Source organism: Miniopterus natalensis, chromosome 3 (assembly GCF_054644295.1).
Source record: "Miniopterus natalensis isolate mMinNat1 chromosome 3, mMinNat1.hap1, whole genome shotgun sequence".
NCBI lineage: Eukaryota > Metazoa > Chordata > Mammalia > Chiroptera > Miniopteridae > Miniopterus > Miniopterus natalensis.
Genome location: NC_142083.1, coordinates 72202004 through 72223687, shown reverse-complemented (window position 1 = coordinate 72223687; position 21684 = coordinate 72202004). Strand labels below are relative to the sequence as shown.

General features: G+C 37.8%; 1 protein-coding gene across 1 annotated transcript in view; it reads left to right on the top strand.

The window, feature by feature from the left end:
* Nucleotides 1–21684, top strand: part of FBN2 (fibrillin 2) — a 216747-nt gene that overhangs the window by 75600 nt on the left and 119463 nt on the right. Inside the window, exon 8 of the mRNA XM_087815536.1 lies at nt 16499–16624. Within this exon, the coding sequence (XP_087671662.1) occupies nt 16499–16624 (126 nt within the window). The remainder of the gene's footprint in view (nt 1–16498; nt 16625–21684) is intronic.

The following is a 21684-nucleotide window of genomic DNA, read 5'->3' as shown; positions in this document are numbered from 1 at the left end:
GAAAACATTAATTTGTTGTCTGTACATCATGTCTTATATCAAGATAAATCTTAAACTACTCAAAGACGTAATTATCAATGAAAGAAGCATCATGATGTTAAAAATAAGTGTGGGAATTTTTATATAGTTTTAGATCTAAGAAAGCATTTTTTATATGTTACTTCACCTGAAAGCTCTGGAGGTATAAATTGGTAATTTCAACTACATTAAATAAAATAAATTGCATGACAAGAAAAAGGAAAAAAAAAACACCACTACAAGTAAGAATAAAAGACAAATGATAAACTTGGAAAACATTTGCAACTCATAAACCAAAAAAGACATGTTCCTAATACATAAAGAAATTCTGCAAATCAGTAAGAAAATATCCAATAAAAATGTTCAAGGATAAGAGCTATATGAGTGACAAATACATAAAACATGCTTATTCTTACTCAGAGTAAGAAAGTGGAAAATAAAACTGTGAGATAATATTTTTTACCTATAAACTTTGATAAAACAAAAATTCTAATGGAAAAACTGTTGTGAGGGTTTGGGGAAATAGATACTCATAAATTCCTGATAAGAGTGTAAAATTGGTAGAGGGCAATTTAAAACTGTCAACATCACAAATGTACATAACATTTATTACATAATTTTAATTCTAAGAATGTATCCTGTCCTCAATCAAGAAATAATGGACTTACAAGCTTATTCTCCCTGTCTCTTTTTGTAATAGCAAAACATAGTAACATACGCGATAGTATGATTTGTGAAGCATGTACACAGTAGAAACTATTCATACTTAAAAAAAGATTGTAGACTTTATATATTGATATAAAAGTATGTTGAAGATATTTTGTTACATGACAAAAGCAAGTGGAAGAACATTCTCATTTAAAAAAAGATAAAGCGAGTGTGTGTGCTCAGCTATGCGTAGACGTCCACAGAAGGATTTTAGAAAATCTGTGCCCGTTGATATTCTGGGGGTGGAAATGGACTGACTCGGACAAAGGGATGGAAGGGAGACTTCTCCTTGAGTGCTCTAACAGAAGTTTTTGACTTTGAACTACATAAATGTATTATTTACTCAAAAATTTAAAAACAAAGAGGAAGAGGGAGAAAAAGACCCATTTATGTGTTACTTTGTTCAGCTCTCAGCAGATTCCTGGAGGGAAGGTCCTTCCGCCCTCCTGGTGCGCCCGCCAGAGCCCCTGTAATGGGCACTGCGAACGGGACCCACCACTAACCCTTCCTCCCCCGGTTCCCTGTTCCTTCTCCCACAGGAGCCAAATTATAAATTTTTCTGAATCCAGGGACAATAATAGAAACCTTTTTTTGCCATCTCCTTATGCTACCTTGGGACCCAAAACTAAGTATCTTCAACTCCTCATCGTAACTCCTACTCCCCCCAGGTTCCTATAGTCTGGTTTTCAGGACCCTCTCGCGGTGCTCAGTACCCGATGTAAAGTGTGCTCCGACTAAGGGCTTTTTGAGTGAGTAGGTGAGGGAGAGAGTGGGCTCTTTTCCATATTCCTCTCCTCCGCTTTCCCCTAGGCCCACCCTCTTCCAGCCTTTCCATTTGGTTTTCTTTTGTTCATTGAGGCATTATTGATGTATAACCTTATATTATATGTTATAAACTCTTTTTAATGGGGCTAATAGCTTTGAGGACGAAAGCCTGTCTGAATTTGCCGTGCTTTCCTGTGGATGCTCAGCAAAAATGACAGCCAGTAGGACGTGTCTGTCTGTCTGTCTCATCTTTCTCTCTCTCTCCCCCCATACACAATAGACAATCACTTGAAATCAGATGAATTGATAGGAAAAGTCCTTTGCTCTTAGAAACCTGCTTTCATGATGCATTTATGTTTGGAGACAGAGCATTGAGTAGCTTAGAAATTTGGAGCGTACGTATTAAGAATTAAAATCTAAACTGGAAATAGGAACCATTTATGGTTTTTTAAAATCATTGGAAAGGGCATACTGGCCATATGCCAGGCTAGCGCTGGGGTTTTCAGGCTTGAGTTTTAGAAGCCCCTCCTGTGTCTCATGAATGGAAAGGTCCCACCCAGGAAGGAGAGACCAACTGTGAAGAGTGATAGGATGTCCAGGGGGCGGCCGAACACCAGCCCAGAGCTGACATTTGAGGCAGAATTAGCACATATCACTTCCTAGCATGTTTATCAGAAGTTGCTGATCTAAACTCTCTTAGTTTCTTCCCACACATGCCTTCCAGTGTGAAACACGTGCGTCAAGTGTCTTGGGCACTACCCAACAGTCTTAGTCAGCCAACAGCAGTGTTTCATAGGGCGTTTCCCAAGTGCCATCGCTCCCTTCACTTCAACTCGGACGAAATGGCTTGCACGGAAAGTTGCACATGCTTTTCTGGGAAGGCCTGGAGGAGAAAGAGTTCTTTATTTGAGGCACGGTGGGTAACATCATTATTACCAACATGAAGCCTGTGAAAAGGGCATGTTCCAGAACACGAAATTCAACAAGAAGTTACTCTTTAGCGTGTCATTCAGGTTGTGAATCAAAATTAGGAATATTCACATCACATTTTAACTTTCATAACCAATCCACTTTTTAAAGTTTTCATTCCAGTAACAAGAGGAAAATAGTAGAGAGAAACGACAATTTAAGTTTTAAGTGCAATTCAAAAAAAATAAATGCGGAGAGAGAAGAGAGCATAGTGGCCGATAACCCAAGAATTGGGACCCAAATGTTAGAGTGTGTGCTCCAGCTGAACCCTTTGGGAACCATGTGATCTCTAGCAAATTAACACCTTCATCTTTACAATAGAGATAATAATGGCATTTTCTGCATAAGGCTTTTATGAGTATTATATAAGATAAACGAAGCATTTGACACTTTAGGTGGTTGTTAAAGAAAGCGCAGGCAGCACAGACAAATTAATTGTAAAAGATTCATTAAACCATGTGAGTTGAGATCTTTAAAAATTAATTGGAAGAGCTCTAATATAACAATATAAAAGTCAACTATGATTTTTAGTAGTTTCCTATAAATAAACTCTTTTTATTCTAAAAAAAAAAAAAAATAACAGAATTGACCTACTAGAGTATATATTTGCCTAGTCTGATGAAAGTATTCACAAACAATGAAGTGGGCCCAGATCTGTCATCATGATGAGTGAACACGGAACTGTGGTTTTAGGTTATCCATTAATTCCTGACTGGTCTCAGCCTGTTTTTACTCCCCCAACCCCAGTTCCACCCAAATTACAGAAATGGACATTTGAGACCCAGAGGACTTGATTTATTTAGCATAACACAATGGTCAGGAAATTGCATTTTAGTGGATTCAGAGAAATTTTCCCAAATGGTGGGGACCGGTGTTGTTTCCCCAGTGCCATTGTATATTTAAATCCTTTTTAAAATATGAAAAAAAGCATGGTAAAGTAATTTCCATTATTTTTGCAGTTCAGTTTCTGCTGAAGATCACTGGAAAAATTGAGAGCCTCCAAAACACCTTTCTCAGAAACATAAAATTAGGTGTGTGTTAATGATAGAAAAATCTATTCTACCCTGGAATGAAAGGATCAGATGAATGCTTTTGAACTTTGCCATTAGGAAAAAAAGATATAAACTGAAATACACCTCCTTATTTCTTCATTTTACTTACTAAGTAATTACTGTTTTACAGTGGGGATGGAAAAGTAATAATGCAGACCAAAATAAACAAAATAAAATGCTAGTTTTATAATATTCCTGACATATATCTTTAGCTTCTGTTGAGAGAGAGAGGGAGGGAGGGAGAGAGAGAAGCTATTTCATGAATTACCATGGCTTGGTGCCTGAAGGAAATTAGTCTGCTCTAAAGAAATATCCTGCTGTAGTCAAGTAAAAACGTAACAGAACTTGAAATATAATGCCTTGATCCAGGACTGCGTTTCTTGCAAGTGTTGTCACTTACCGACATTGTATATACTTCATTCAATACCCAGGCATTGAAAAATGCATGAAGGAATGGTGAAAATTTTTACAGGCTGCTAATTTATTTTAGGTGCTTCCATTTAGTAAAGATACAAATAAACAAAGCTGTGAAATGCTTGAATTATCTCTCTTTAGTAGTCCCGACCTAGGAATCTTTTTCTTAATGTAATCCTTTCATAGTCCAGTGTGAAATGTTTCTCATCTATACTTTGCCGCTAGATTTAGTACAGTTAATTGTATTTTAAGTTTAATGTGAATGATTTTGAAAATTTTAACTATAGTCACTTGCTCTATTGGTCAAAGTCAGGTCCCTTGTTTCTCTGAGTACCTGTTGTTTACTTACTTTCAGAAGACAGCTATTTTAAGTAGCATTTATTTCAAGGACACAAAATTAAAGATAAACAAATAAATACATAAATTTAGTTATGAGTATTTTTCTTTTAATGTCATCATATGGATATTAAATTAGTAACTTTTTTTTTTAATGAAAGCTTTCGTTTTCCTAATGGGCTATGGTTTTATATTTCACATGCTAACATGTCTTTTTCAGTTTAGCTGTGAAAAGTATCAGGTATATTTTTGTCCCAGTCTAGCAGCAGCACATTTAGGACAAATGCAGGGCCAAGTTGTGAGTTTGCCTTATCCAGTGTGGCTAAGTTCTGGTGAATGGCAGAAGACAGTTTGGGCAGTATTTACCAACAGCTAGTTATATGCCATCACTCTAAATTTAGTGTGGCTTGATTTAACTACCTAGAGCTGATGCTAATGTGTAACTGTAGGTTTCATCTTCCAAATTCTTGGAAATGCAACCAGGACTATGTGACTATAAATCAAAATTTCCTTTCCCCATGTGTGATAGAATATCATAACAGTTCTATCACATACAAGTAAGCAGCTTTTCATCTTGTTCTTATCTGTATTAAGAATACCTCTTATCCAATAAAATCAATATTTTTTATCATTAATTTTCTTTTAAACCTGGCAAAGGAGAGGATAAGAAAAGTAATATATCCTTTAGCGTTCTAGTTTAATTTAAAACTTGTATGTTGACTTTCATTTTCCAGTTTTCTGTTACAGGGAGTCTTTTTTTGAGGTTGGTTTCCCAAATGACATCCTGAACTTTCATTGTCACATAAACTTTACTGCAGTGCTGTGATTTCCAGTTTCATTATTTTAAATTAAAGCAAACCCCTCAAGACACTTGTGAGGTACTTTTAAGTGCAGAACCCTTCTAGATCAGGGGTGGGCAAACACTTTCTCTAAAGGGCCAGGTAATATACATTTTAAGATGTGGAAGTCACTGTTGCAAATATGCGACTCTGCCATCCTAGTGCAGGCGCAAAAGCAGCCATAGAAAATAAATACGTAAACGAATGAGCGGGGCTGTGTTCTAATAAAACTTTACTTACAAAAACAGGAATGGGTTTCAGATTGCCAGTCCATTCTTGACTATCACTATTCTCGCCTTACTTCAAATCATCTCTCCTCCACCTAATTCTGTAGCTATCTTCTTAGTGACTAGATAGATCATTTTAGGTGGATCATGGATAAACAATTTTTTATTTTAATAGTTATAATTAAATAAAATGTCTTAAGAAAACACACAACTAGTGTACATCATAACTGTGTTTATGGATGTTATACAATGAAATATTGTTTATTAGGACAGAGATCATATTACGTTTTTTCTAAAGACAATTTTTTTAGAGCAGTTTTAGGATCATAGCAAAATTGAGAGGAAGGTACTGAGATTTCCCATATACTCCCTGCCCCCACATATGCTTTGCATCTTTCATTATCAGCATTCCCAACCTAGTGGTATGTTTGTTATAGTTGATGAACCTACACTGACACATCATAATCATCCAAAACCTGTAGTTTACCTTAGGGTTCACTCTTGGTGTTGTACATTTCATGGATTTGGACAAATTTAAAATGAAATGTATCCATCTTTATAGTATCATGCAGAGTATTTTCACTCCCTAAAAATTCTCTCACATTAAACTTTTTAAAATGAGAACATATATATAGAAGTATATTAAGTAAAAAGTAATACTATAGATGATTCAAGATAGCAATAGGTATGGAGAGGTGTCTCTTTAATGACTAGAATTTGAGAAATGACATTGTAAGATTTATCACCACCATCATCATCATCATCATCTTCAGAAAGCTATTTGACTTCCAAAAATAAATGTTCTTTAACTGGAACTCAGGGTCACTATTATGTTTGCCAGAGAGTTCCAAAGGGAAAGGAATGCCCTGCTAAGATCTTAGTAAATTTAGCTCCATTATCTTTCTTTCTAGGTCTACCTTTCTTACCTCCAGTTATCACCTTCTGTTCTTCCTACCCTTCTTTATAGTATTGCTCTTTTTCTAATCTCTATTATCACCTAGAGTGCAGTTGGAAACCTGGCCATTCCTAAAATTAGAAGAAAGTTCTGTCAACATCATTAACAACAGTTTAGGTTGTTGTACTTCCGTACCTCTACCTGTATACTATATGGGATATAAATTAATGCAGTACTCAAAAAGAAGGGATGTGTGTGCTACTGCAGTCAGTATTGTATTTTTTTTTAATATAATTTTTCAAGAAAAGCAAAAATATTAGCCAACTTTTTCTAAAATTACTGCTGTATGCTTGACATAAATAGGTTCTGTTTTAACATGAAGGCATATGTGAAAGTGCTTTTAATGATATTTTGAAAAAATATCAGAGGTTGCTTTCTTGTTTTGTTAGGTTCTAAGCACAACAGATTTAAAGTCTTTGAAGATACTTTATAATAGAAAACATTTGAAGTTTGCTAAAAAAATTCTCATCCAATTCTTTAGTAAAACCATATTGTGAATATTTAGTTGTAGGCTTAGAAAATTTATTCAGCTTAACAAACTCATACAATACAGTTATTCACAAATTAGATTATCATAATTTTTCCTCCCACATGGAATATTTTCCCTTAATTTATTATGATAGAAAAAAATATTTTTCATAACTAGTATACAGAAAAACAAGAAGTAAAGCATTCTTGCATTTATTTGAAATTTGATTTTATATTTTAAAGTATTTCCTGTATGTTTATTTTCCTAGCTTCAAGATAGAAGATTGTTATTTTTGATGGTTGTTTTTTTCATGAAGTATAATGTTGCAATTTTTTGTAAGTCCTATATACTAGTGTATATAGGATTTGTAGTAGCTAGGTAATTAAATACTAATATTTCTATCTGGAATCAAGAAAGTATGTGGATCTCATGAATAAAATGTATTCTAGAATATGCTCCTATATAAGTAAGTAATTAAAATTTCATTGTGTTGTTCTTTTAGGAATATTACTATATAATATATATCTACTGTCTTTATCATTTGCATAACTTTTGAGCAGTAGGAATGAGAGGAGGGAGAAAAGAAGGAGTTGAAGAGAAAGGGGAAGATTGTTCTGCGTTCAGTGGTTCATCCCTCACCTCCAGGCGGTGTAAAAAGAGAATCCTTAAAGAGGTTGAAGAGAACAAACAGTAGTGAGGATCATTTTTGGACAGCATTATCTATGAACTAGAGTGTGGGAGGGGAGCAAAGGGTACCTGAGTTTCGCATCTGCCAGGTGAGGCCCCTCAGAAAGGAGATGAGTTGTCCTGGTAACTTCCTGTGGATAGCAGCGTGCTGTGCTGAACCATGGAGCAGTCATTCATGAGGGCGGTGAGAATGTGTCCGAGCTCCAGTACCCAGGTAGTGTTACTGAGATAGTCACGGTCTTGTGAGCCTCCCATGTTAGCCAATTTGAACTTGCCACTTAGCTCAGAGAATGCTAACAGATGACATGCGTCACCCCATTGCTCAGATCAAAGTTCAGTTAAAACTGAGCCTTGGGAGCGACCTCTCCATGTTCACACATCCACACGTACACAGCCCATTTTGGGTATAATACGCAGATATGTCTGTGGAGCTCAGTGTATGTACAACAACTTACTGAATCTAAGGAAATCAGCCAAACTCAAGAAAACACAGCTGCACTAACTCAAAGGCTAACTTTCTGTGTAGGAATTGCTCATAGTATGTCTTAGTAACTGAGCGTACCATTTTTGTTGAGTTATTTCCTTTAAGTGGTAATAAGTATGAAAAGCACAAAGATTAACGAATATTTCTATGATAATTTCATAATGGAATATAGGACAGATTTCCTTTTCACTTAATGCCATTTATTTAGAAGCTACAAAATAAATGATGATGCATCATTAGAGTATTGATAAAAGATCAAGATTTCTTCAGTTATGGTTATTACTGCATTATGCCAAGATATTTTTTAAATCCTCAGGATTTTATGACTCCATCTTAATGTACTGATGTTTAACAAGAAAAATGGGAACAGAAAATATTAAATTCTTGCATCTTAGCCAAGTCCAAATGGTTATAGTGAACTTAACTTTGGAATTTCCTGACATTTGTGTTGTTGAAAGTGTAGGTTTTACTTGACAGTAAGGGAGACTTTCAATTTAATTTCCCTACATTTAAAGATTTTTAGGTAATTGTGGAAGGCAGTAGGATTAGAAGAAAGATGAATTCTGGAGGACATAGTTTTAACAGCTTACCACTCAATTGTTAAAAGTAATTTTCCTACAGAAACTCAGTTTCATCATCTTAAGTCTTCAATATTTTAAAACTTGTAAATAATTTGGTATTATTTATCTTGAACTAACAAAGGGGAAACAAAATATTTCCACCCTGATTAAATTAAAAATAAAGGGAAAAGAAAGAAAATGAAAGAAAAGAAAGGAAAAGTCACTGCTGGTAAATAGCTACATTTCCCAAGAAATACCATTTTGGAATGCAGACCAAAAATTTAAACTCATAATGTTTGACTATATTATCCGTAACTTTTATGCATTTTGAAATAGAAATAGCTTTCCAACTGTTGCTGTAATGTTAAAAAGCACTGTGATGGGATTGACTCTTGTCACCTTTAATTTATGCCTGAGTTACTCCAAATTAGTATTTAGAAAAATGCAGTATTGATTTCAGGCCAAAGGGAACCATTCATTACATTGCTACAGTAGTAGCCCTTTGAACAATGCTATTATTCTGCCTCTGTGGAACAAAAGCTCTTAATTCAAAAGCTTCTAACATGCAGAGACTATTTTAAATGTACTTCCCTAGATCAGTAACAAGAGGAAGGAGGGATCAAGAAGGAATATGTAACCTTCCTATGGTAAAACCCTGAAATAGCACAAAGATGCTGAGATTACACGACAGACAACAGCTTCTGCCCTCTGTGCAGACCCTGCTGTTTTCCGTCATTCTAAAAAGTATATCCTTCTGTTTTCATCTTCCCTTTGGGCCCCTGCTTTCTTTCTTCTAACTTATTCTCCAACCCATTGTAATCTAGGGAATATCCCCACCAGTCAAGTAAAATTAATCTCACCAGGATCACTAGGCGGACTTTTCCCATTCCTACAGCAAAGAATTATCTGTATGCGGTTGGCTCCCCAGAAGGGGACACAGATTTCTCCTACGCAGCTGCCTCCAAGGCGTGTATCCTTTAGATGTCCCGCAGTTACCTCACGCTCAGCATGCACAGACGAGTCCGTAGCTCCACTGCGCCTACTCTACATGTCCTGACCGGCATTTCTCATGTACTTCATCTCAGTGACTGGCCCAGCCATCCATCCATTCTCTTGCCCAGGACTTAAATCTGGGTACCTCTCTCGATATCCCCCTTTCCTGACACAACCATTTTATCCCCAAGACATTTGGATGGATTCTACTTCCTAAATATATTTTGAATTGATCCACTTCTCTGCCTTCATCACCACCGTCTCTCTTCTCTGCCACTGAGGTGGCTTTTTTTGAGGTCTCCTTACCTCCTGTTCGTTACAAGTTGTTATTAGCTTGTATCTCTTCTCTCTTTACCTTCATCAAGGCCATCCTAAAACACATTAACACAGAACCTCTCTCCTCCACCTCTTTAATCGCCTCTCGTGATATTCTTTCTTTCTGACTTTCATCGGAGATCAGACGAGATCGAGTGCATTCAGGGTGGTATGGCTGTAGACTCTTTCCGACTTTCTTCACTGTGAAGTTTCCTAAAAGCTTAGTCTGTACCAGCAATCTCAAGTTCCTCACCACCTACGCTTTTCTTATCCTTTTGAAAAATTCCTTTGTTCTCTTGAATTCCTCATAGCATTTCCTATTCTTGATTACCCTGCTTCTTCTTAAGTATGGTTCCCTGATATATTAGTTTCCTAATGCTCTTGTAACATATAACCACAAACTTAGTGACTTGAAACAACACAGATCTATTATCTTACAGTTCTGCAAACTGGAAGTCCAAAATGGGTCTCACTGGGCTACAATCAAGGAGTCAACAGGACTGCATTCTTTTTTGGATGTCTAGCCCACACTCCATTTTTTTTAAACTTTTTCACCTTTTGGAAGTTGCACTAATTCCTTGGCTTGTGGCCCCATCCATCTTCAAAACTGGCAGTGTAGCATCTTTAGATCCCTGGTGGAATCTGACACTTCTGTCTCCCTCTTCCATTTATAAGTGCCTTTCATTACAATGGACCAAAGGCCAGATAATCCAGGATTATCTCCCCATCTCGAAATCAGCTGATTAGCATCATAATTGCCTTTTTTCGTGTAAACTAACATACTTACAGCTTCCCAAGATTTCAGACTCTGGCACCTTTGATGAGCCATTATTCTGTTTACCAAGTTTGACTTCTTTAAATTTAAATAGGTTTTCAGTAACCCTGGTGGCCTCTCTTTTGTTTTTCTTTTTCTTTAGTTCTCAAAGGAATATATCCCTTCAGTAACTATCTTTAATATTTTCTCTTCTCTTGACTTTATATCCTCTATCTTACTGATTTTATTCACATTGATGGTTTCAACTAACTTTATTCATAGATCCTGGCTATTTTATAAAGATCTACCCTAGATTTTCACCTGTTTCCTAGATATTATTAGTTCAGAATGTTAATGATGAAACCATTCACTTTCCCACAAAATATCTTTTCTTTATTTCACTAATTTTATTAATATTAGCTCAATAATGAAAACTTACTTCCCCTTTCCCCTTTATTCTTGCCCTTACTTTCAGAATATTCCTTTCATTTATTTTCCTCTTCTGGTCTCACTCTCCTGAACTGGAGCTTAGACCGTCTCATTACCCTTACCATCCATAACCCCATTCTTAACCTAGCCCTGTTCTTTTTTGACATTGGAAGATACCTTTTCCAAAAGTAAAACTTTTATTCTCTTTTCCTGCTTAATGATTTAGTTACTCCTCACTGCTACAAAGCAAGGACAGATTCCTGAGAACGGCATTCTAACTATCTAGTTGTATTTTCCACTTCCTTATAAATACCCTTAGCTCATGGAAAACTGTTCATTCTTCATCCATACCTTTTAATTGCCACCTCCATACTTTGGCTCACAGTATTTCCTCTCTCTGGAAGAACCTCTGCCATCCTCTCTGCATGTTGAAACTCTCTCCCATTTTTCAGGGTTCATTATCAGCTACTATGCCCTCGACATCATTAGTCATTAAGGGAATGCAAACCAAAACTATGGTGTGATACCGCTTCACACCAGTACTGTTAGAAAGTCCTGGCAGGATGTGAAGACATTGGAGCCTCCATATATTATTAGTGACAGTGTAAAGTATTATAAATACTTTGGAAAACAATTTGGCAGTTTTTTAATAAGTTAAACACAGCCCAGCCGGGCGTGGCTCAGCGGTTGAGCATCGACCTGGGATCCAGACGATCAGGGTTCGATTCCCAGTCAGGGCACATGCCCGGGTTTCGGGCTCGATCCCCAGCATGGGGTGTGCAGGAGGCAGTCGATCAATGATTCTCTCATCATTGATTTTTCTATTTCTCTCTCTCCCTCTCCTTTCCTCTCTCTGAAATCAATAAAGATTTTTTTTTTTTTAATGTTAAACACAGAGTTACTATACTACTCAGCAATTTCACTTCTGTGTGTATATTCAAGTGAGATGAAAACATATGTCCACATAGAACTATTACCCAAATTTTCATACAACTTTTTTTGTAATTGCCCCAAAATGAAACAACTCAAATATCCATCAAGTCATGAGTGGATAAATAAAGTGTGGTATATCCATCCGGTAGACTATTATTCAGCAATTGGAAGGAATGAAGTACTGATATATGCCACAACATGGATGAACCTTAAAAACATTATGCTCAGTAAAAGAAGCCAGTCATGAAAGATCAGACATTTTATGAATCCATTTATATGAAATGTTTAGAACAGGCAAATATATAGAGACAGATTAGTTAGTTATAGATCTGTTAGTTATAGATTAGTTATTGCCTAGGGCTTGGAAGAAGGTAGAGAGAGTGACTACTAATAAGATGGAATTACTTTTGGGAGGACGAAAATGTTCTCACATTAGGTTGCAGTGATGGTTGCACAATCCTATGAATATACTAAAAACCATTGAATTTTATACTTTAAATGAGCAAATTGTTTTATTATACAATTATTATATTTAAATAAAGCTGTTTATAAATATGCAATGAAATTTTGAGTACACCTTGCTTTCAAAATCTGAAGAGGGGAAAGAAAACATTAATTTTCCATTACAATTTATTTTATCATTTTAATAATGCCTGTTGTCCTTATAAAAGCTGGAAATAGCAACTTACTGCATTTAAATTTTAAACAGTGTACTAATTAGTAGACAATGAATATAAAGCCGAAATATACATTTTCATACCCAAAAAAAGTAGACAGAGTATGCCAAATACATAAAGTTCCTTGGCATACATGGAAAGAAAATATTCTAAGAATATTTTTAAAACAAAATTTCTTGTATTTGTTCTAAGTTCTTTGTAACACAATTGTTCCATGGATTGCTTTTATGTATGACATGTACATATTGGAACTGACAATCTCTAGGGCACTGTTCTTAGAATTCAGTGATATCTGAGATCACACTTAGCACTACTTACCAAATTATTCATTATATTCTGCTTTGAGTAAGATTTACAGTAAATGTTGTAAATGTCGGTTGACAAATATGAGGTTATGTGGTTTGGCAGTCAGTAACCTGTCAGATGGTTTTGCTTAGATCTAGTTTTCTTTTTTCAGGAAAAAAAAAAGTGTTCAGCCTCTTCAAATTACCAAACACTTTCCAGTCCTCCTCTTTCTTTACCCTTCCATGGCACACTTCAAAAACCCCTCCTTTTGACAGTGTTCTTCCTTAGGCTCCATTCATCATACTCTTCCTCTTACCTCTCTGCCTTTTCTTTCCCAGCCTCTATACCGGCTTTTCTTCCTTTGACCTTTATTTAGACGGTGATGGCTCTCAGAATTCCCTCCTTAAGTTCAACTCTTTTCATTTGTGCGTCATGAGATCTCATCTATTGTTACAACTTCAGAATGCAATTCATGGAGTTGGTGATAAACCACAAATGTACATCTTTATGCCTTACATCTTTACTGAATGTCAACTTTTTAGCCACGCAATTGGAATTTCTGCCTGTTTCCCTCAAACATCTCAAGTTCAAAATGTCCCAAACTCAACTTAATCTCAGAATGTGTTCTTCCCTCTGTCGTATTCTCTGTTATAAGTCTAAAGCTAACTGCACTCCCACTTGCCACAGTAATTGGTTCAGAACTCTATTCCAATCAGCACATTGTCCTGGCTAGAGGAGTCCTTCAAAATTAGGCATGTGACTCAGTTGAGGACATTAGAACAAAAGGGAAGACTTTCTTGGTTCTCTTTGGAAAATGTTTTCTCGCTCTTAGGAGAGAAAACCACAGGAAGAGACAGCCTCTCTTCTGCTAGGTGTCCCAGTCAAAAGTCTAGCATAGAACTGCTATGGCCATGTCGCTTCCATTAGGGACGACACCCTCAGGATGACTTCGAAGCACAGAGGAGGGCATGGTTGAGCATGTCTCACAGAAACTGAGCGAGAGACATGGGCTTACACCAGTCCTGAAGTCCATGCCCCTTCTCAGCTTCCGGAGAAGCAAGCTATTAAATTTCTGGTTTATGTCAGTTTGGATCAGTTTTTCTGATATTTGCAGACCAAAGCCTCCAAACTGATAAACTTTTTTTTAAAAAGTTCAAGGGAAGGTAGGTGGAGGCACATTAGTTAGGTGGAGCATGAATGAAAACAATTCCCATTATTAAACAAATGCCTGTCCCATGAATAGACTTAGGCACACTTGTATATAGCTAGGCAATATACATTTGATATTTAAGAAGATAATACTTCCAAACCAGATTATGACATATGCTCTTGAAGAAATAATACTACAAAAGAGCTAAATGCGTTCGTCCTTCTGAACATAAATGTTAATACTAAATGCTAAATGCTAAGTTTAAATTGATGAATAAATTTGGGCATGACTACATCAAAACACAGTAAAGAAAGAAAAAAAGCACCAAATGTTTTAATTTTTAAAATTTTGGGGCAAGTCCAGCCCAAAAACAAATGAAAAACATTCTTATTTTTCATATAGAATTCTTAAATACTTTGCCGAGAGCCTTTTACATGTAATTATTTTGACTGTAACCTTTTAAAATTCCTATTTAATTCTAAGGAGAATTGTGAAACGTGGAGTTCTTGAACAATAAAATATTTAACACAAAAACCACAAATTTAATATCATTCCATGTGTTCTTCTATGTTCCAGATATTTTTTCCTTGAAAAAGAAAATGTCAAACATCTTTCAGTTTTATACTCTTTTTGTTGTCAGGGAGGGTATTTGGAAGGCGAGCACAAAGAAGTTCTTTATTATGAAAGGAAATGCCTAGAAATGAGAGTTAATGCTTAAATGAAAGACTTAAGCTCCTAATTTCTAAGAAGTTGGATTAATCCTGAGCCCCCTAAGTGCCTTGATTGTCGGGACAGCTTTAGATGTAAGAGGAGCAGAAGGCGAGTTTTGGGGTTCTTCGCTTTTGTACTTCTGCTGCTCTGCTCTGTGCTCCTCTCTTTTTTTGTCTTCCTTGCCCAGAAGTGATGGGTCAGTTTACCTGGTGATCCAAGGGCCACTGTTCTGGGGCCCTTTCTCTTCTGAATCCAGTTCCATTTTATTAGGATGCGCTGAAGTAAGACAGCGGCACAAGATACAACAGGTCTTAATTTTGCACACATGGTTTCATTTTGTTGGATTAAGTCTGATGGTAACTCACCACATGATATATATGCTCCTCGCATAGTCAGTTCATGTTAGAATTCTGATTTCTCTTGGGGACTTGGTAGATTTTGATTTGTACAACTGTGCCTTCAGTGGCTAACTGTTAAGCCTCAAATGAAGATATTATTTCAGAGAATGTCTGAATCTGGTAACTTTCTTATATGCACATTCCAAGGAGACGCACAAGCATATAGTTATTTCACGATACAGCTTGTAGGCAAGAGTGACTTGTCAGAGTAAATGGGAAAGGAAAGAATGAATAGACTACTAGAGGAATTCAAGAAAGGCATTGCCAACTATTTTTTTAATGGTGAGGGTTAAAGTTTTTTTCTTATATTTACAATGGCATCATTTTCCTGTGTTTTTATTGATACGTTTCTAAAAAATAAATGCAACTAAAAAACCTGAAAAGGAACTAAATGCTCAAATTCATATTTCAGCAGTTGTCTCTTTGTGTCTTTTATTATTGGTCTCTATTCACTGGTCTTTGCTAGCTCTGTCCCTTTAAAAGGACACCCAGCTCCCAGCGTGAATGGCTGGATTTTCCTCACAATGGTTTATTTCCTTTTGAATGTATTAGCAATTAGCTCCCAGTGTACCTAATTGTAGCTTTGACTTTCCACCTCTCGATGCTTATTGAACTAGAAGAAAAGTACATTAAAGCTTATATAAATGGCCAGGTTTCCTGCTTTAGTGAAAGTTTAAAAGAAAGCAGACCTTTCATTAATGTGAAAGGGAATAGACTAGTCCCAGCATTGAGTAAGCTGAATGAATTAGCAGGGAGGTACAATAGGAAAACTGGACACCTCCCAAAGCCTCCCAAGTTTGCCCTTTGCGGTGTTTCTATATTATTTTAGATTTGAAGTTAAGTCCCAGAATGTCAAAAATACCCATATTCAGATGTAAGTACAAAAACAATTCCTGAAGCCAAATAGGAAAAAAAAAAAAAAAAAGCATTTTCTACCTTCCATTGGTTCAAAAAGTTAGTGTGAAAATTAGCTATAAAAATTTAAAGTGTAGCTACTCCATATTTTAAAATATAATCCCTGTATGTGTTTTTCTAAAGGCTATAGTAGGATAATTCCTTACTGATGTAGAATGGAAACTAAAACGTTGACATTTTACTTATTTCCAATTTAAATTGCATTTGGGGAAAAAAAAGATATAGAGTTTTGCTTTAGTTGGCCTTGTTTTACTGCCATGGGAGTTTACTTTCATCTCAGTTCCCATAGATATGTGTGAGAAATTCTTTAGGGCCTGAAACAAGAGTATCTTCAGGGTTATGTGATCTGACCTAATCAACCATGATTGCACTCATACTCTTTTTTAAAAAATCCCTTCTAAAAGCTATTTACTGAAGGCCTTTCTCAACCGTCTTCTCCTTCTTCCCTTGATTAGACATCGATGAGTGCAGCATCATTCCTGGGATATGTGAAACTGGCGAATGCTCCAACACCGTGGGAAGCTATTTTTGCATTTGTCCACGTGGATATGTAACCTCAACAGATGGCTCTCGGTGCATCGGTAAGCCTTGTATTTTTGAAGGCACAATACACTGCTTCTTTATAATGACAAAACAGCCCAAACAGGTATGAAGATGGCAACGATTATAAAACCATTGGGAAAATGGCTGAAAGAGTTGTTTAAAATAAATGGTACCACTATTGAGAGATTGATAGACCAGGTGCTCTTTGCAAAGACTTCAGTTTCAGAAGCCATCTGGGTTTGTTTTATGTTGTCAGAGTCGTTTTGAAAATGAAGAAAAACTTCCTCAAGACATTGCTCTTGCCCAGCATTAGAGACACAAAGGCATGAGAAAGATTTTTAAAAATCTGCTCTGGAGACAGAATGTAGTAATTAAAGTCCCTTTCGTTGCTGTGAATCATGAATGTAGTCTTATTTGCTTCAACCTTCTTTATTTTAGTGAGAATAGTTATTATGGGAAAGAAATGGACACCTTTCATTTTTGTCCTTCAAGCATATTCAAATTAAAGCCAAGTAAATTTGTATGTTCTCCTTTGTTTAGAAAGATGGAACAGTGCTTTTTGGTCATGTGTTGGTCAACCACTGTTGAGCAACAGACTTTGGGGACGTTAAAGATTCATGTGATACAGGAATTAGGAAAATTAAGCCAGCACCCAACAATGGAGTTGCTTGGTTTACTAGAGGATGGTCATCTGGACAGTGGCAGTCTCCTACCCCCACCAGGAGGATATGTCGAAGTCCTATCCCACTAACAGAAGGGCTGTGGTCTGAATTCATTTACTAAAATGTATTGATATTCCAATACAACGTTAGTTCTTGCCATTCAACAGTAAACGAGATGTATGCCCTACCTTTAGACAGGGATACAACCCAGGTATGTGCCCTGACCGGAAATTGAACTGGCAACGTTTTAAGCATATGGGATGAAGCTCCAGCCAACTGAGCCACACCAGCTGGGGCTCATTTAGCATAATTTAACAACTATGAGAATTAAAAATTAGTAGAACTACCATAGTTGATTTAATTTTCTTAACTGTATAGGAAAATAGTGTGCGCACACACACACACAATCATCCGCTTGAAACAGGAATGGAGTCAACTCTGCAGGAGAGTTAGGAGTCATTACTGAACATCAGTGGCTGTATGTCACAGATTCTGGCTTCAGGAATCATATTCTAGAATATGGCTAGAAGAAATGTGGCTGGAGAAATAAGTGAGGTTATTACTGCGAAGTTCTGGAAACATCAAATAAAGTGTATGTATTTTATTTGGTAGGCAATGTGGAGTAAGGCCTTTGAGAATGAATTGGAATGGATTTGGGGAGGGGTAAGAGGAGAAACAAACTAGTAAGAAGGCAGAATTTGCCAAAGCAAATGTTACTGTTTTATATCATATTTCTAAATTATTTCTTTCCATTTCATTTCCTTTCTTTTTTTAACCTATCTTTATTGTTGAAAGTATTACAGGTGTCCCATTTTTTCCTCCCAATTGACCCCCTCCAACTGACTCCCAACCTCTCCCCAGGCCTTCACCCTGTTATTGACTGTGTCCATGGGTTACACTTATATGCATATAACTTCTTTGGTTAATCTCTTCCCACCCTCCACCCTCCTTCCCTCTTTCCTCTGAAATATGATTGTCTGTTGCATGCGTCAATGTCTCTGGATCTATTTAGTTCGTCAAATTCTTTTGTTCATTAGCTTCTTCTTAAGGAATACCCTTCCACATTTCCTGTAGTGCTGGTCTGGTGGTGATGAACTCTTTTAGCTTTTCCTTGTCTGAGAAGCTCTTTATCTGACCTTCAATTCTAAATGATAGCTTTACTGGGTAGAGCATTCTTGGTTGTAGTTCCATGTTGTTCATCACTTTGACTATTTCTTGCCACTCCCTTCTGGCCTACAAAGTTTCTGTTGAGAAATCAGCTGACAGTCATATGAGTGCTCCCTTGTAGGTAACTAATTGCTTTTCTCTCGCTGCTTTTAGGATTTTCTCTTTGTCTTTAACCTTTGGCATTTTAATTATGATGTGTCTTGCTGTGGGCCTCTTTGGGTTCCTCTTGTTTGGGACCCTCTGTGCTTCCTGGACTTGTAAGTCTATTTCTTTTCCCAGGTAGGGGAAGTTTTCTGTAATTATTTTTTCAAATAGGTTTTCAATTTCTTGCTCTCTTTCTCCTCCTTCTGGCACCTCAATAATATGAAGGTTGGGCCTCTTGACACCCCTATGGAGCAGGATATACTTCAGTGGAGCTTTGATGTTCACCAAGTGGGCCCCTGAGTGTGTCACTCGTGGATGTGGTAGGGTTGTAATCCAGTGTGGTCGAGTCTGACCACCAGGTGCACTGTCTCTGGGGCCTCCCAGCAGGTGCAAAGTCAGCCTGTGCCAGTGCCTTGCCCAGGGCCACCCAGCATGAGCTACACAGCAAACCATAGTTGGCTGCTACTTGTGCTGGGCTTGGAGGTGTCCAGGAGAGGCCCAGCTATGAGCCAATGCAGGCTGCTGCTAGTGCCAGGCCTGGGGCCGCTTATCAAGCCTTATGGGGCCTGCTGCTTGTTTGAGAGATTTTAGGGAAGTCCCAAGCATGAGGCTTGAGAGGCCACTGGCGTAGAAAAGCCCCTGGAAATGGCCTGGATGAGCTGCAGGTGGGGAGGGGCGGGGCCTCCGGGAATCACGGGGCGGGGCCAAAGGTGTGAGTCACGTGCTGGCGACTCAAACATGGCGCCTGCCTGCCGGCTGTGTGTGGGGAGGACTCACCAAAGGAGCCATGGCCTCCGCCAGCCCTTCTGCCTGGGAGGAAGCCGCCCTCTACCTCTCGCCCGGATCTCAGGCAGGTTAGTTCCTCCCCGAGTGTCCCGGGTCCTTTCAGGCTGCTGCCCGGCGCTGGGCTCAGAGGGAGCGTCCGAGTGAGTCCGTGCCGGGCCCTTTAGAGGAGCTGCTGGGGCTCCTGCCGCCTCCACGACCCTCAGCGACAGTCCCCGCTGGTTTCACAGCCCAAAGTTGTGGGGACGTCTCTTCCCGGCCCTGAAGCCCTGGGCTGGGGGCCTGATATGGGGCTGGGACCCCTCACTCTTCCGAGAAACCTCCTGGGTTTAAACCGCGCCGGCAGGTGTGGGCCCGCGGCCGCACCCGGGATTCAGCCCCGATCCACCTATGTCTCGGCCCCTCCTCCCGGTCTCGGTGCTTCTTCAGGTCCCTGGTTGTGGGGCTTCTGTTCATCCAGGTTTCAGGAGGCTCTGAGTGATGGTGGTTCTGTATTTTAGTTGTAATTTTGATGTGGTTGTGGGAGGCGGCGGGTACAGCTGTTACCTGCACCGCTATCTTGTTTCCTCTCTATTTGATTTCTTAAATTGCTAAATCTTTATTTAGTCAGACAACACTTATGTCCTTTTTTGTTGTTGTTTGCATTGGAAAGGAAGCATATGCCTTATCGTAGTCAGATAGTCAAGGTCGAGATTCCTAATAATTTACTGTGGTTGTTTTTCTTTAATGTATGATATTTGGTTTACCATTAAATCATGATAAACGCGTTATCTCTTGCCTATCTATATAAAAGTCCTAAGTATTTTCCTGGACATTCAAAGCCCTTTACAACATGGCCCAGACTGTATTCAGAACTCATCTCTAACCCAACACTCACATTTCTCTCAATGTCAAACATGAGCACAGTCCAGGCCTTTGCCAACAACATCCCTTCTACCTAAAATATCTTGATATCTCTCTCTTTGCTTGTAAAAACAACTAAAATTCTGGCTCTTCAATGGGTAGGATGCCTGTCCTACCTAGTTTGTGAATTCAAGTCCCAGAACATATACCACATTTCTTTATAGCCATTGCTTCCTAACCCACATTCTCTTGTTGGGCAAAATTCATCAGCCCCTCCCATAATATTTTTCATTTCCTTCATTTCTGGGCTTATCATATTGTCACAGATATTTGTGCTTTATGCATTGGCCAGACTGTGAGCTCTATTAGGTCCTGCCTTATGTAGCTTTATGTCTGTGTAGTACCTTGCATACAAGTTTGGGCTCAGTATGTCTTTTCTGAATGAATAGGCCAATGAAGAAATGAATGAGTGAGATGATATCACACGTAAGAATTTTATGCTGGTTAATAACTGCTTTTCATTGTTTGTCACCCTGCTGGACATCACTAGGTGGCACTGAGTTGTGGTCCTGGATGCTCTCAGAGCCTGTGTGAGCCCCCAAGAGTGAGACACGATGAGTCCTGTGCTAAGCATGAGTCCCCATTCATTTCAATATCAGAATCCTGACCCAGGAACAGAGGAAAACCCCTAAGGAGGGGAGAATACCTCTCTAAAATTACAAAACCAATGTTAAAATTAAGTAAGCAGCTTAAAAAGTTTTTTAATAACTATGTTACATTTGGAATAAGTATGTGTTTTCCATATATGAGAAAAAATATATCTAACATTTTAATATGTAATAGATCTTTGACTTTGATTTTTAAAAATCCAAGTCTATATTTTCTTAGATTGAATTTACTTATGATTGAATTATATAGATCATAGATATTTCCACGTTATTTATTTTGTAACCAGATATATGCTAACAATTATAAGTTGGATGAACTCAGAACTTTTTCTTGGGTGTGAAACTGTGTGTTATCTGGAGCTTTCTTCTAAGAGTGGCATATGCTGAATGCTTCCTTAATTCCTTATTCTAGTTAACAAATATATCCTGAATCCATCCCATGTTATAAATCATCAATAAACTGCCTTTTTCTTTTAATCCTCACTGGAGGGTATGTTGTTTAGGAGAGAGAGAGAAACATTGGCCAGCTGCCTCCCATGATTGAACCCTCAACATAGGTATGTGCCCTGACAGGGAATCAAACTCGAAACCTTTTGATGTATGGGCTGACCGTCCAACCAACTCAGTCATCCAGTCAGGGCCACCTCCTTTTTCTTTTATGTGTAGGAAAATGGTATCATATGGCAGGAGAGTTTAGTTAGGCATTTTAATGATAAAAGAGGATAGTTTCCCCATTTAATTTGATGCTAACTTTATAAGTCAAATTTTTTAAAATATCCGGAAACAGTTCCAAAAAGAGTCGAAACATACCTAATAATATTTTCAGAAGCA